Source organism: Barbus barbus, assembly GCF_936440315.1.
Source record: "Barbus barbus genome assembly, chromosome: 38".
Taxonomy (NCBI): domain Eukaryota; kingdom Metazoa; phylum Chordata; class Actinopteri; order Cypriniformes; family Cyprinidae; genus Barbus; species Barbus barbus.
The window spans coordinates 20,028,923-20,041,144 of record NC_136716.1 but is presented as its reverse complement, the minus strand read 5'-3'; the positions used below and the strand labels follow the sequence as shown (position 1 = coordinate 20,041,144).

Genomic DNA, 12,222 nt, shown 5'->3' with positions numbered 1-12,222 from the left:
GATCGTCACGTGATTCACGTAGACCTCCAATAGTTCCAGGAAGTTGATAGCGAGCAATTGGAATGCATTGAGTTTGAGAGACAGAACAACGATTTTTGGTAATTAGTAGACAATAAAAAATATGTATTTACATTATTTATCAAATAATGTATACGTAGCACATGTAGCTGTATCAGTGTTGTTTTTAAAAGATAAAATCCGCTAATATTTGAGGATTAATTTGGTCAGCTATCCTTACCTGCCTTGTTAACATATTTTAGGCTGAAGTTACCATTGTAAAAGCCCATGTTATTTAAAAGACATCGTGATCTTTTAGCAAGGTAACTTCAGACTCTGAATATATATATATATGTATGAATGTGTGTGTTCATAATATATTCTTACAGCTTGTATGTTGTAGTCAAGTGCAATCACATCTAAATGTTCATTTTCGTATTACTAATCTCATGCTAAATATTAAGTTTGTTCTTAGAAAATGCATTCCAAATAAGTGAAGATATTTTAAGATTAAGTGAAAATGAATCGTTTAATTTTTTTTATCCTTGTGCACCCCTGTTATTAATATATAAAAATATATTTGTAGTATATTCAAATTTAAAAAAAATAATCATATATTCCATGTATGTTGACTTTTGTTATGCTCTTATTTGCAGCAATCTATTTATACATTTATAATAAACTATACATATAATTAAATAAATAATTCACATTTATTTGTATAGCACTTTTTATTATACACATGGTTTCAAAGCAGCTTTACAGAAAATGAATGTTTCTATATTACAAATAAGAGTTCTGTTAACAGGTGTAACGGTGTCAAAGTAATTACAAATCATGCAGTTAAGTAATGTCATGTATACAGAAACAATGAACAAATTAAAGCAATGATTACATGAGGAATGCAAGGACAATTGAGCAGTTTTGTATGTTTATTCAGAGTCAGCTTCATCTGAAGTCCTCTCAAGGGTTGGCGCCATCTGAGGTCTTCATGAGAGGCTGGATATCTATAGATTACACCAGCAAAATGTGATGGAATCATACTTGGGAACTGGCACTTTTTCACAAAGAACAGGGAGAGACTTGCCAAACCCAGTCATTGTGAGGGTGATGTCTCATTACAGGGAGTCTTCAGGTGGTTCTTGTTCTGAAAGCAAGATAGAGTAGGAGAAAAACACAGGAGAAATGGTTAAGTGATGCTCTCCATCACATTTCAGTCCTGTGGCATCACTGCTCCTTCAACACAGTACTTCTATAGTTGCTAAGACGTTAAGTATAAAATACAGTAATAATGTACAGGTTTACTGTGATTACTTCTATAAAATAGTAGTGGTATATAATACATTTTTGGAAATTTAGTCTGGCGTAATTCTGAAATGAAAACTGCTCACTTATTTTAAACTTTTCATTCTCACTTAGGTCCATCAGCATCCTTTGCAATAAAAAACAAGTCTATTAAATAGGGCTGCCACTAACAACTATTTCGACTAATTTTTATGTAAATTCAAATCATATTTACTTTTACTTGCTTTACAGACACTTTTATCCAAAGCGACTTACAAATAAGAAAAAGTAACTAAAACTAAAAGTTAACACTCTGTAAATACTCTATACACACCCATTTAAGAAAATACAGAAATTAAATAAAATTGACAAATGCATACAACAACATTTCAATAGTAAACATATAAAGAAAGAAAAAATTATGTTCTAAATGACGAATCATGGCTGCAACAAAATTAACTGGGACATAATAAATTTACAATAATAATCTCTCCCCAATTAACACAATTTAATAGAAAAATGTGCATACAGTGAGTAATATGCCACCCGGAATGTCACGAGGGACTCTGAATTGTTCATTTGGTTCACAGAATCGAACTGTTTGAAAGAACCGATTCACGAGAACGACTCCTTGCGCATGCGCGAATCAGCAACAATGCTTGACACTGTAAAGACTCACTTTAGTCGTATATAATAATATTTTGGGGATAGTTATGCCATTTATGATATTTTCATTAGTGCATTGCATCAGTTACTAAAACTCTTTGGATTTACAGACATTTCCAACCAATAATCACGAACTAGCTATTCATACAGATGTGTCAGATTATTCACGAGCCAAACTCTTTTTGAACTTTTAGAATGAGTTGGACATCGTGCAGAAAGGAGTCGTTTTAATGTAAAGGTCGGGGTTCTTTAATACATCCAGACCGGAAACCGCTGAGCGGAAGTCGAAGGCGGGTTCACGTGTGTTGCATGATCAACACATTTTGTTTCCTGAATCTGTTTTGCTCCAGTTTTCTATTGCAAATTTCCAACATTTAGATTTGATATATTTTGAAAATAATTATATTTAATTGTTTAAAAGAGGAACGCGACTTATTAAGGTAAGTAAGATGTCACGTGCTGTCAGTTTATGGCAGGACATCTGTGATCACATTAATGAGGGTGTTGTCCTTATGCATGTATATGAAACTGCTCAGGGTTATTATGATTATATATAGTATGCTGGTCATAAAACAGCTTTGTGCAGTATTAAAGGTGAGCTTTCCTTCAGAGTACAGTGATGCTACACACATTACTGGAAATCAACAACTAGATCTGTTAGGTGGTCCAAAACATTTGAAATGTATTTACAGATGGGGTATATGGTCGTGGAGAAACACACATCTGATCTTCTCCATTTGAAGAGGTGTCCTGGGATTAGATCATGGTCCCTCCTTGTTGGTATGAGATCATTCGGTGACTAGAAGTGTGTAGTCTACCATGTGCAGCATACAAATGTCTTCCTACTTCCTCTTTTTACAGGAATTGCTTCAGTTGGACTAGCAGCAGCCTATTACAGCGCTGGTGAGAAATGTTCCCTGAATGTCTAATAACCCTGGAAGTGAATAAAACAGTAAAAGGAAGTATTTTTGTGATCTGTGTTGCTCACTTTGCTTTGTTCTTTTGTTGTAGACAGCATATTATGGAAGTTGTTCTACGTGACTGGCTGCTTTTTTGTGGCTTTACAGAATATGGAGGAATGGGAGGTGGGAGACATTTTACACGCGCTATATCTGTAGTGGATGTACTCAGCTGTCCTAACAGTCTGTTTTGCTTTGTCTTTAGGAGGCAGTATTTGATAAATCTAAGAATGAGATCGAATTAAAGACGTTTAGTCTCTATACCATGATATTGACTATGTGGAAAAGAGGACATGAGAGAGGTGAGTTTGTGTTATATGTTGCTATTGGTTTTGCACTATATGACTGCTCAAATGAAATGTTGTTTTGTCTGACTCAGTGGTGTTAGATCTGCGGCACCTGCGGGACGTGAGTGTTCAGGAGGAGAGGGTGAGGTATTTGGGGAAGGGTTACCTGTTAGTGCTGCGTCTAGCGACAGGCTTCTCTCACCCTCTTACACAAAGTGCCACGCTGGGCTCACGCAGGTACTTAAGCGCCGTGTGCAGTCCTGTGATTATGTAAAAAAATAATATATTAATATTTTTTGTGCAAACCATTTGGGATACGCAAGTTGAAAAAATATATTTCAAATAAATGCTGCTCTTTTGAATTTTTCCATTCAAAAATGCTGAAAAAAGGTCCACATAAATATTAAGCACAAAAGACATTTCGCAACATTGATAATAATAAGAACCATTATTAATAATTAGTGCTGTCTAACGATTAATCACATCCAAAATAAAAGTTTTTGTTTACATACTCTGTATATTTATTATCTAGATATAAATACACACACATGCACGTACCTATTTAAGTAAAATGTTATATTTCTATATTAAATATATTTATATATAATATAAATTGTCAATATTTTCAAAATATATACTGTATGTGTGTATATTTATATATACATAATAAATATACACAGTACACACATATTACGTAAACAGACTTTTATTTTGGATGCGATTAATCGCAATTAATCGTTTGACCGCACTATTAATAATTGATCACTAAATCAGTGTATTAAAATGATTTCTGAAGGATCATGTGACACTGAAGACTGGAGTAATGGCTGCTGAATAAATAACCATTTAAAGTATATTAATATATTTATTTTAAATTGTAACAAATAGCAATATAACAAATATTTATATATATAAAAAAAAAAATTGGGGGTAAAATGTTTTTACATTTAAAAAAAAAAAAAAATTTGCACTTTACAGGGTACTCAAAGAAGCTTTACAAGAGATAAAAACAAGTAAAAGAAGTATAACAAAAGTAATATGATAAATTAATCACACCAAGTATTTTTACGCCATTCATTTTTTTGCAATGTGACATTATTTGTTGGACAGTTAAGCATATTATTACCATTTTTCTTACATTCAGTGATGTGGAGGCACTTGCTGCACTTCTGAAGCGCTTCTTGGGTCTTGAAGAGTTACAGCGACGTTTGGCAGAAGTTTATCCTGATGATGACGACATTGAAGATCTGGGATTGGGCGATAGCAGTGATTCAAAAGATGAAGATGAACATTAAAAAACCTCAGGGATAGACGGAAAATGGTGGAAGACAACATATCAAGCCTTACATGAAACAACCAAACGTTCCAGTCTTACAAACATCCTGATGACAATCTCAAAGCATTATCTCTTATTGTTGCATTGCATTTTCACTTCATCTTCAAAGAGGCATTACCAGATGATATTCAGTACTTTTGCATGATTTCTCTGTAAGTCAACAGTTTGTGCAATAACTGCATGAATTCCCTTTCTTTGGTCATGTGCTCTGATCCTCTATGCATGCCCACTCAGTTCACACTGTGCCTTTATACACTGCATGAGGCAAACTGCAAAACCGTGATGCGTGTAAATGGATTTAACACTGCTTGAATGTTATGCCCTTAGTGGTTTGTGATTTTAATTTTCTTTTTGTAAATATGTAAATATTATTTTGAATACAATTTATTTTTTTTACTTTAAGACACTCAAGCAAGAAAAATAATATTAAACACATTGGAGCTGCTTAAAAATCAGTTGTCTTCAAAGGGGATTTTTTATTTTTTAATTGATGTGGCCACTTTTTTATTAGATTAATGAGTATACTTTGTTACACTTTTCACTTTTGTTCATAATAAAATTATTTGATAACATTGGTTCAAACTGGATTATCATACTTTTTAGCTTAGCTTGGTTGCATAATCATTAAATCTATAGAACCAGAACATCTCATATGGTTGAAGAAAAACCAGTAGACATTGGATGTGTATGTTAGTAATAGCATTTTATTTGGACTAGTACAATAAATACTGGAAAAATTACACCACAAGAAAAAAATATTTCAATAGAAAAATGAACTCTAGCTTTTCCAGCTTTGAAAGAAATCACAATTCGTCACTGACTTCCACAATTAGTCTCAGAAATGTGTAGTGATTTGCTTTCAAACAGAAGACTTTCCTCTGTTGTGACAGAGAGTCTGTAATCACGTCACTGCAATGAAAATATTCATACATCAATTTCACTCCTATACCAAATAACACTTCATTCTGACAAGATTTAGACTAAAATATGATGCCATTTGCACTATGAACTGAGCTTGTGTTTAGTGTGGACCTGGCCACAAGAATTTACTACAAATAACATCTGAAGTATTAAAGCAGTTAATTAATTACAGAGCATTTTGGGAGAACATATACATCTGAGAGACTCGGAATAAGGAATGTTGGTACTATCCTCAAAAAAAGGATTAGAAACGTCAATACAATGTTAATACTCCAGTTATTGGTCTACGGTTAAGCAGCAAAGCATCATTATAGTATGAGCCGAGATGATTCACTCTGATTAACTTCAACGTAAACATTAACAAGTCAATTAACCAGCTCTCTTAATGGTCACTCTCATCCAGGAATGTTCATTTTAATACATATCTTCCCTTTTAAATAAACATCAATTGCACAGTTATATCAGCATAAGTTTAGATGTTCAGCAACAACAAGAGAACCAGCGAATATCATTCAGAAAAGAAGAACAATGCTACAGTAAACAGAAGCGATTTTAACTAAAGCATCAGTAACCGCTCACAATTGGTAAACAACAATCTCAGCTATGTGCGTAACTAGAATCCCAATGGCTAATATGTGGATTTGAATACAGTGAAGCCTTGACTTGCAGTCCGCATCATTAGGTTGGATGAATGAACATGAATGCACAGTTCTGACAAAACCTTTAGCAGACTTATGCAGGTGTTAGACAGTGTCAGTGATCACTACAGCTAGGCACTACTTAGGGTAAATGGTACTAAGCTATACTCATGCTAGAAACCAGTGACATTTTAGTTTTCACAGTAACATATGATGATTTATAGAAGACAATGAACAGCTGATTGAATCTTAACCGATAAAGCAAATAAACAGACATGCGTTTTTGTTCCCAGCGTGGAATAAAGAAGTAAAGCGTGATAAGCAATTGAGATGTGTAGAGAATGAGAAAGATGAGAAGGAAAAGGCTGTTGTGTGGGTGAGAGGTACGAACTGATCACAAACGTGCATGCTTTAATACGCCGGGACACAGTTTTGGTTTGTCAGGTGAAAGCAACAGAGTAAGAGTGAAAAAAGACGTAAAAGCCGTTAGCTGGGAAGATTCAGCCCTCTCTGGTGCTGACTCTGGGTTCAGCCAGTGAGCTGTGGATGATGCCTGAGATGGACTCCACACCCTCGCCCTCTAGGAAGGTCCGGTGGTCTCCCTCGATCACATGAACTGACACCTTCCCATCACACACCTGCAGACGAAACACAATCCAATTATTAACACTGCAGGGATGCATTACAGCAACAAGTCTTTTTCTCAGCACAATCTCCTTCCCAGATTCAGAAGCACTTCCTGTGCAATTGTACACAGACCATGTTCAGAGCTACATCTCAAAGGTGATCACACTACAAAATGTCCTCAAATTTTGTTTCTGGAAAACACAGTTGCTGGTAGCTAATATTCTTTTATCATTGCTTTGTTAAAGATTTTTTTGTGATTGTATTTTCAAAACAAAACTTGTTTGACATTTTAAAGGGGACTTATGCAAAAATCACTTTTATAAGGTGTTTGAACAGTTGTGTGGCTGCAGTGTGTGAAAACACCCAGCCTATAATGTTAAAAATCCACCAAATAATTTTTTTATAAAACCAATAAATCATAAACAGTCTCTCCAGATGAGCTGTTTCAGATTCTCCCTCTGCACGTCACAGAGGGGAAAAAGTCCCACCCATTTGTGACGCTCTCTGTCCTATTAGCATAAACGCAGCTCTGAGTGAGAAGATGCGGTCCGCCATTACTGGAGATATATACAATGTCAGCGCCAAAGTGGCTTTACAAGTGTTGTGTTTTGGGATGCACTAATGAACATAGGAGTCGCCATAATCTCCCCCCATCTGAGCCGAGGACACTGTGGTAAAATTGTCTATCATTGTCTCTTGTGTGTTTTCACTGATGCTGCCTTCAAGTGCTATCAGAATGATTATGAATAACAATGTGGTAGTTAAAAGTTGCATATGAAAGCAATGTGAGTCGATTGCTTAAAGTTGTCGAGCTCATAATCAGAAATGGGACTTATAAAGTTTGTGATAGCATGAGACCAGCTAAGTTCTTATTTTTATCCCGCTGTGCTCCCCGTCTGTGTAATTCATAAATGCGAATTTATTATGCACAGTATAATCAGATGACAGATATGAAACAGAGTAGTTTTCTGTAAAGATAACAGGCTTGTATTAATAGTGGAATGTTTATTTGCAAAGGCTAGCACTGCTAATGCCAGAGCTGGAGCTCTTGAAGCTCTGCCCTCTTCTCCGGGAGCAACAGCTCACTCGCATTTAAAGCAACATACTCAAAACAGCGCGTTTTGGCTCACACCCTAAAAGTGGCAATTTTAACAAGCTGTAAAAATTTATCTGTGGGGTATATTGAGCTAAAACTTCACATATAGGCTCTGGGGACATCAGAGACTTATTTTACATCTTGTAAAAAGGGGCATAGTAGGTCCCCTTTAATGTATGAAATATGTAAAATCGTTTTTTTTTTCATTAAATTGACCCCTAGTTGAACCCTCTTCTTGATTAAAGAAAAATAATTTTTAAATAATAATAATATTAATAATAACAAATATTCCTGATATAGCTTGAAGAATTAGTACCATATAAAAGTAAAAAAAATATTCAGTAATATTATTAAAACTAATATGTTCAAAGTATATTATTTCTTCACATTTGTTTGTTATTTGAATAATAAGCTCAAATACACTACAGTTCAAAATTTTGGGTAATTTTTAAAATACGTATTATTACTTTCATTCGGCAAGAACACATTAAAATGATCAAAAGTGACAATTAAAAAAATAATTATATACAGCACCAAATCATGTGACACTTAAGACTACAGTATCATATTTGTGGTCCATGTCTTTACCTCGTGCAGTTTGTAGTCAGATCCTAAACCATCACCGTACTCGCTGCTGGCCTTGGCTCTCAGCAGGGTGACATTGCCGTGATACTTGGAAGTTGGAACATAGCGGTCGGCAGCCTTCAGTTTGTGGTAAAATGTAGAAGCAGCAAAATGGAGCATATCTCGGCTGACATTCTTATGGCTGGATGTGATCAGATCAACAGCCTTGTTCACACGGGCCTCCAGGTCTGACAAAGGTAACAATTTCTCCAACAGCTGTGCGAAAGGATACAGAGATAGCATTAGCTTTAGCACTGACTGAACTGTAATGATATAGGTACTGTCCATTTAGTAAAGACCATTTTAAATAAAAGATTTTTGACCCTTAATTCTTTAAATCACAAAGCAACAGTTGTTCATGTACCTTGTTATACTCAATGCCAGTGAACTGTTGGATAAAAGCACACAGAGCTTCAGTCTCTGCCTCAGACTCTTTGCCAGGGGTCAGTTTGGCTCTGTAACTCTGTCAGAGAAAAAAAAAATCTGAAATGATGACCTAGCATAGCACATTTATCTGTTTTTGTGTTTCCTGAGCTGTTTTACTGCACCTGTGTATAAGCTGCCACATAAGAGTGTGAGCCGTCAAACAGGAAGAGGTATTCCACAGGGCATTTGGCTGCCTGCAGCTGTGAGCACATCTCAAAAGCCACACAAGCACCGAATGAGTAGCCAGCGATGCGATACGGCCCCTCTGGTTGCACCTGCCTCACGCACTCCACGTAGTAAGCAGCAAGATTCTGGATACTGTCTAGAGGAGCGGCTACAGATGGACAAAACACATAAAACAGACAAATATATAACAGGACAGGATTGATTCAAAATAATCAATATAACCCAACTGCAGTTTGATTGAGATTAATTGGAATGCACAATGAAAAAACATGATTTTCGTGTATATATATATATATATATATATATCTTATATCTTTATAGTTAACAGGGCTTTATACTTGAAAGGCAGTTTATATATAACTATAAAGATAACGATATTAGCATCCACACCAGTCTGTTTATTCTAAGCGCACACTCGTCTGCCGCTTCTCGAGCTCATGATAGCAGGATTGATTCTGATTGACTGTTAATGTTTGTATCATTCATCAACTGGAAAAAAATCATTCTGAAAGTGATTCCATCGATATCGTTTCTCTGTGCCTTTATCATTATAGCTTTGGTGTGGACTCTGCTATTCTTTAATATTGAGAATTTTTTTTAGAACTATATCTTTATCGTACTTTATCTTTATATTTATCATCCTTGGTGTGAACGGGCCTTAACAGTGAAAAGTGATCCTTGATCTTGTGTTTGTACCTTTGGTACACTGCAGGCCGTAGCACGGCACACTAAGCTTGCTGGTGAGAGTGCGGAAGGCAGCAATGGAGCCCTCAATGGGGTGAACGAGGAACAAGGGCCTTTCAGCACTCTGGACCTCGTTAAGCGGGGCCACCGTGGGGCTGTCCGGGTTCACCAGCATCCGACTCAGATCTGACTCCAGCAGAGCTTGAGCACCAGATCGCTTTGCAGGAGCAGCTCGGGACTCTGAGAGAAACAGAATGAGAGAAAGTTATATATTGATGCATTATTCTCCAAATAATTCAATGCACTGTATCTTACAAAACATGAAATTACATCTCCTGAATTTATTAATTTATTCAATCTTTTAGCAACTTCCCAATATCTTATTCAAGATACTGTGGATAACAAAATATGTTCTAGAAAAAAAAATGTCAGGCTATCGATATTGACACGAATCACACACTCACCCTCTTTTCCTCCTGATTGGCTGGAAAGCTCCCGTAGCTTATTAATGGTTAGCTGTCGGATTTCCCTCATTGCCATTACAATGTCATAGTCCCTCTCCAGTGTCTGCCTAACCTCAACACCCATCAGCGAATCGAGACCCAGATCAGCCAATGAGGCGTCAGCATTCAGACTGTTCACATCACGCACACCTGAGAGAATGAGGGGACACTGTAACTTTAAAAAGCATGAAATAAAGTGCAGCTTATCAGACTTTAAACATTTCAGGTCTGAGCTTTTACCCAGAATATGAGCCACAGCCTCCACCAGGTCCCTCTGTCCGCTTCCTTCTCCTTTAGCGACCACCACTTTCTCCGCCAACACAAAGCTGGACATTACAGGCCGCTGCTGGCACAGGAATCTATCCAGTACTTCCAAACAGGAAGACATGCGCTGGGGTAACGTGCCACCAATTACAGCATCATTGCCACCCATGGTCTCCAAAATGACACCCACATCTCCAATGGCGCCCCACTGTATGGCCAGGCCCGGCAGGTTGTCGTGTCGGCGCTGCTCGCACACTCGCTCCATGGTGGAGTTGGCGAAGCCGTAGTTGCTCTGACCAGCGTTACCTCGGCCGCAGCTGACTGAGGAGAACACCACAAAGTGCTGAAGCTCTGGGCACTTCTGCCTAGTCACGCTGTCAAAAGGAGTAGTTTATTAAAATTTGTAACAAGCCACAAGTGAACAGCTGAAGAAAGAAAATATTCAGTCAAACCATTCCCTACTTGTCTAGATGGATGGTTCCACCGTATTTGGGTTTGTTGACATCAACGAAGTGCTGTGGGGTCAGATTCTCCAGCATGCCATCTTTAAGGACCTAGTTAACAGAGAGAAGTATCAGTTATGTCTTTGTCCTTTATTTGACTACAAAAAAAAAAGTGAACTGAAAGCAACAACTGAATTTTACCATGGCAAGGTGGAAGATGCCACCAACTGGACCCAAGCGGCAGGCCTCAGTGATGAGACGCTCCGTCCCTGCCATTGAGCTGACATCACTAGTGGACACGAGGACCTGGATGCCCATGGCCTGCCACTCTCGAACACGCTTGGCTTGATAACCTGTCAAGACAACAGACGTTTTATTGTGTTACCCTGACCAACATCAGTTTTCCTTTAGTATTTTTATTATTTATATACTATTACGGTATTTATTAATATTTTGAATTTTTGAACATCTCGACCAGTTTATATTTAATGAAAATAATTGTAATATTTTTAGTACTTAAGTGCTTTTGTCAATTTTATTATTTAAATTTTTCTATTTAGCTTTAATTTTTATTTCAGTATTATTTATTTATATATTTAAGTTTTTAGTCAATTTAGTACTTCAACTTATTTTATTTCAGCTAATTGCAAAGGCATTGTTTTAAATTTTCAAAACATTAAAGTTTTTCAAATTTTTATATTTTATTTCAATTAATGAAAAAGATTTTAATCATTTTTGTTTTAGTAATTTATGTGCTTTTGCCATTTCTATTCATTATTTTGATGTTTCTCAATATTTCTATTTTAGCTTTTTTACACTTATTACTGCCTACAAAACTAACTGAAATAAATCAAATATAAATATTACATTAATACGATTTACATATAACTTAAGTTAAATTTAATTTTGTTTTAGTTAACAACACTGACCAATGCTGACATGAAAACTTATCACATCCAAGTGCACATTTACCGTTGCGGATGCCAGACCGTGACGTCAGCACCAGTTTACGAGCACCTCTCTCAGTGAGCCATTGGGCCAACTCCAAGCCGAAACCACCCAGACCTCCAGTGATGATGTATGAGAGAGAGGCAGGGAAGAAGGTACGGCAGATAGCGGGAATAGAAAGAGGAGAGACTGCAGGAACAGTGCTGCTCGTCTCCTCTGAACGTACCTGAGAGGTGAAAGCAGAGAAAAGCAATTAGCACAGTAAAGGATGATAAATCTCCCATCCAAAATTTCATTTTTTATGCAGGTTCATAAAAATTAACCACCGCCATT

The 12,222-nt window shown here is 36.5% G+C and overlaps 2 protein-coding genes across 3 annotated transcripts in view; one reads left to right on the top strand and one right to left on the bottom strand.

The window, feature by feature from the left end:
* The first annotated feature begins 1,914 nt into the window (after window positions 1-1,914).
* LOC306857504 (cytochrome b-245 chaperone 1 homolog) lies at window positions 1,915-4,981 on the top strand. Of its 2 annotated transcripts, XM_079397478.1 has the most exons (7): window positions 2,223-2,387; window positions 2,640-2,727; window positions 2,809-2,850; window positions 2,959-3,032; window positions 3,112-3,208; window positions 3,286-3,430; window positions 4,338-4,981. In XM_079397478.1, exons 2-7 carry the CDS (start codon window positions 2,640-2,642, stop codon window positions 4,486-4,488), a joined length of 597 nt encoding a protein of 198 aa, XP_079253604.1. In that variant the 5' UTR covers window positions 2,223-2,387; the 3' UTR covers window positions 4,489-4,981. The 2 variants fall into 2 exon arrangements, with proteins under 2 accessions (XP_079253605.1, XP_079253604.1); XM_079397479.1 differs by having other exon boundaries at window positions 1,915-2,727.
* A 232-nt stretch (window positions 4,982-5,213) lies between these two features.
* The window catches only part of LOC306857503 (fatty acid synthase-like), a 29,541-nt gene continuing 22,532 nt past the window's right edge, over window positions 5,214-12,222 (bottom strand). Inside the window, exons 33-42 of the mRNA XM_079397477.1 lie at window positions 11,914-12,115; window positions 11,143-11,294; window positions 10,961-11,052; window positions 10,475-10,872; window positions 10,196-10,384; window positions 9,744-9,971; window positions 8,984-9,195; window positions 8,800-8,898; window positions 8,400-8,651; window positions 5,214-6,726 (exon numbers count right to left, since the gene is read on the bottom strand). Of these exons, the coding sequence (XP_079253603.1) occupies window positions 6,589-6,726; window positions 8,400-8,651; window positions 8,800-8,898; window positions 8,984-9,195; window positions 9,744-9,971; window positions 10,196-10,384; window positions 10,475-10,872; window positions 10,961-11,052; window positions 11,143-11,294; window positions 11,914-12,115 (1,962 nt within the window). The 3' untranslated portion in view covers window positions 5,214-6,588. The remainder of the gene's footprint in view (window positions 6,727-8,399; window positions 8,652-8,799; window positions 8,899-8,983; window positions 9,196-9,743; window positions 9,972-10,195; window positions 10,385-10,474; window positions 10,873-10,960; window positions 11,053-11,142; window positions 11,295-11,913; window positions 12,116-12,222) is intronic.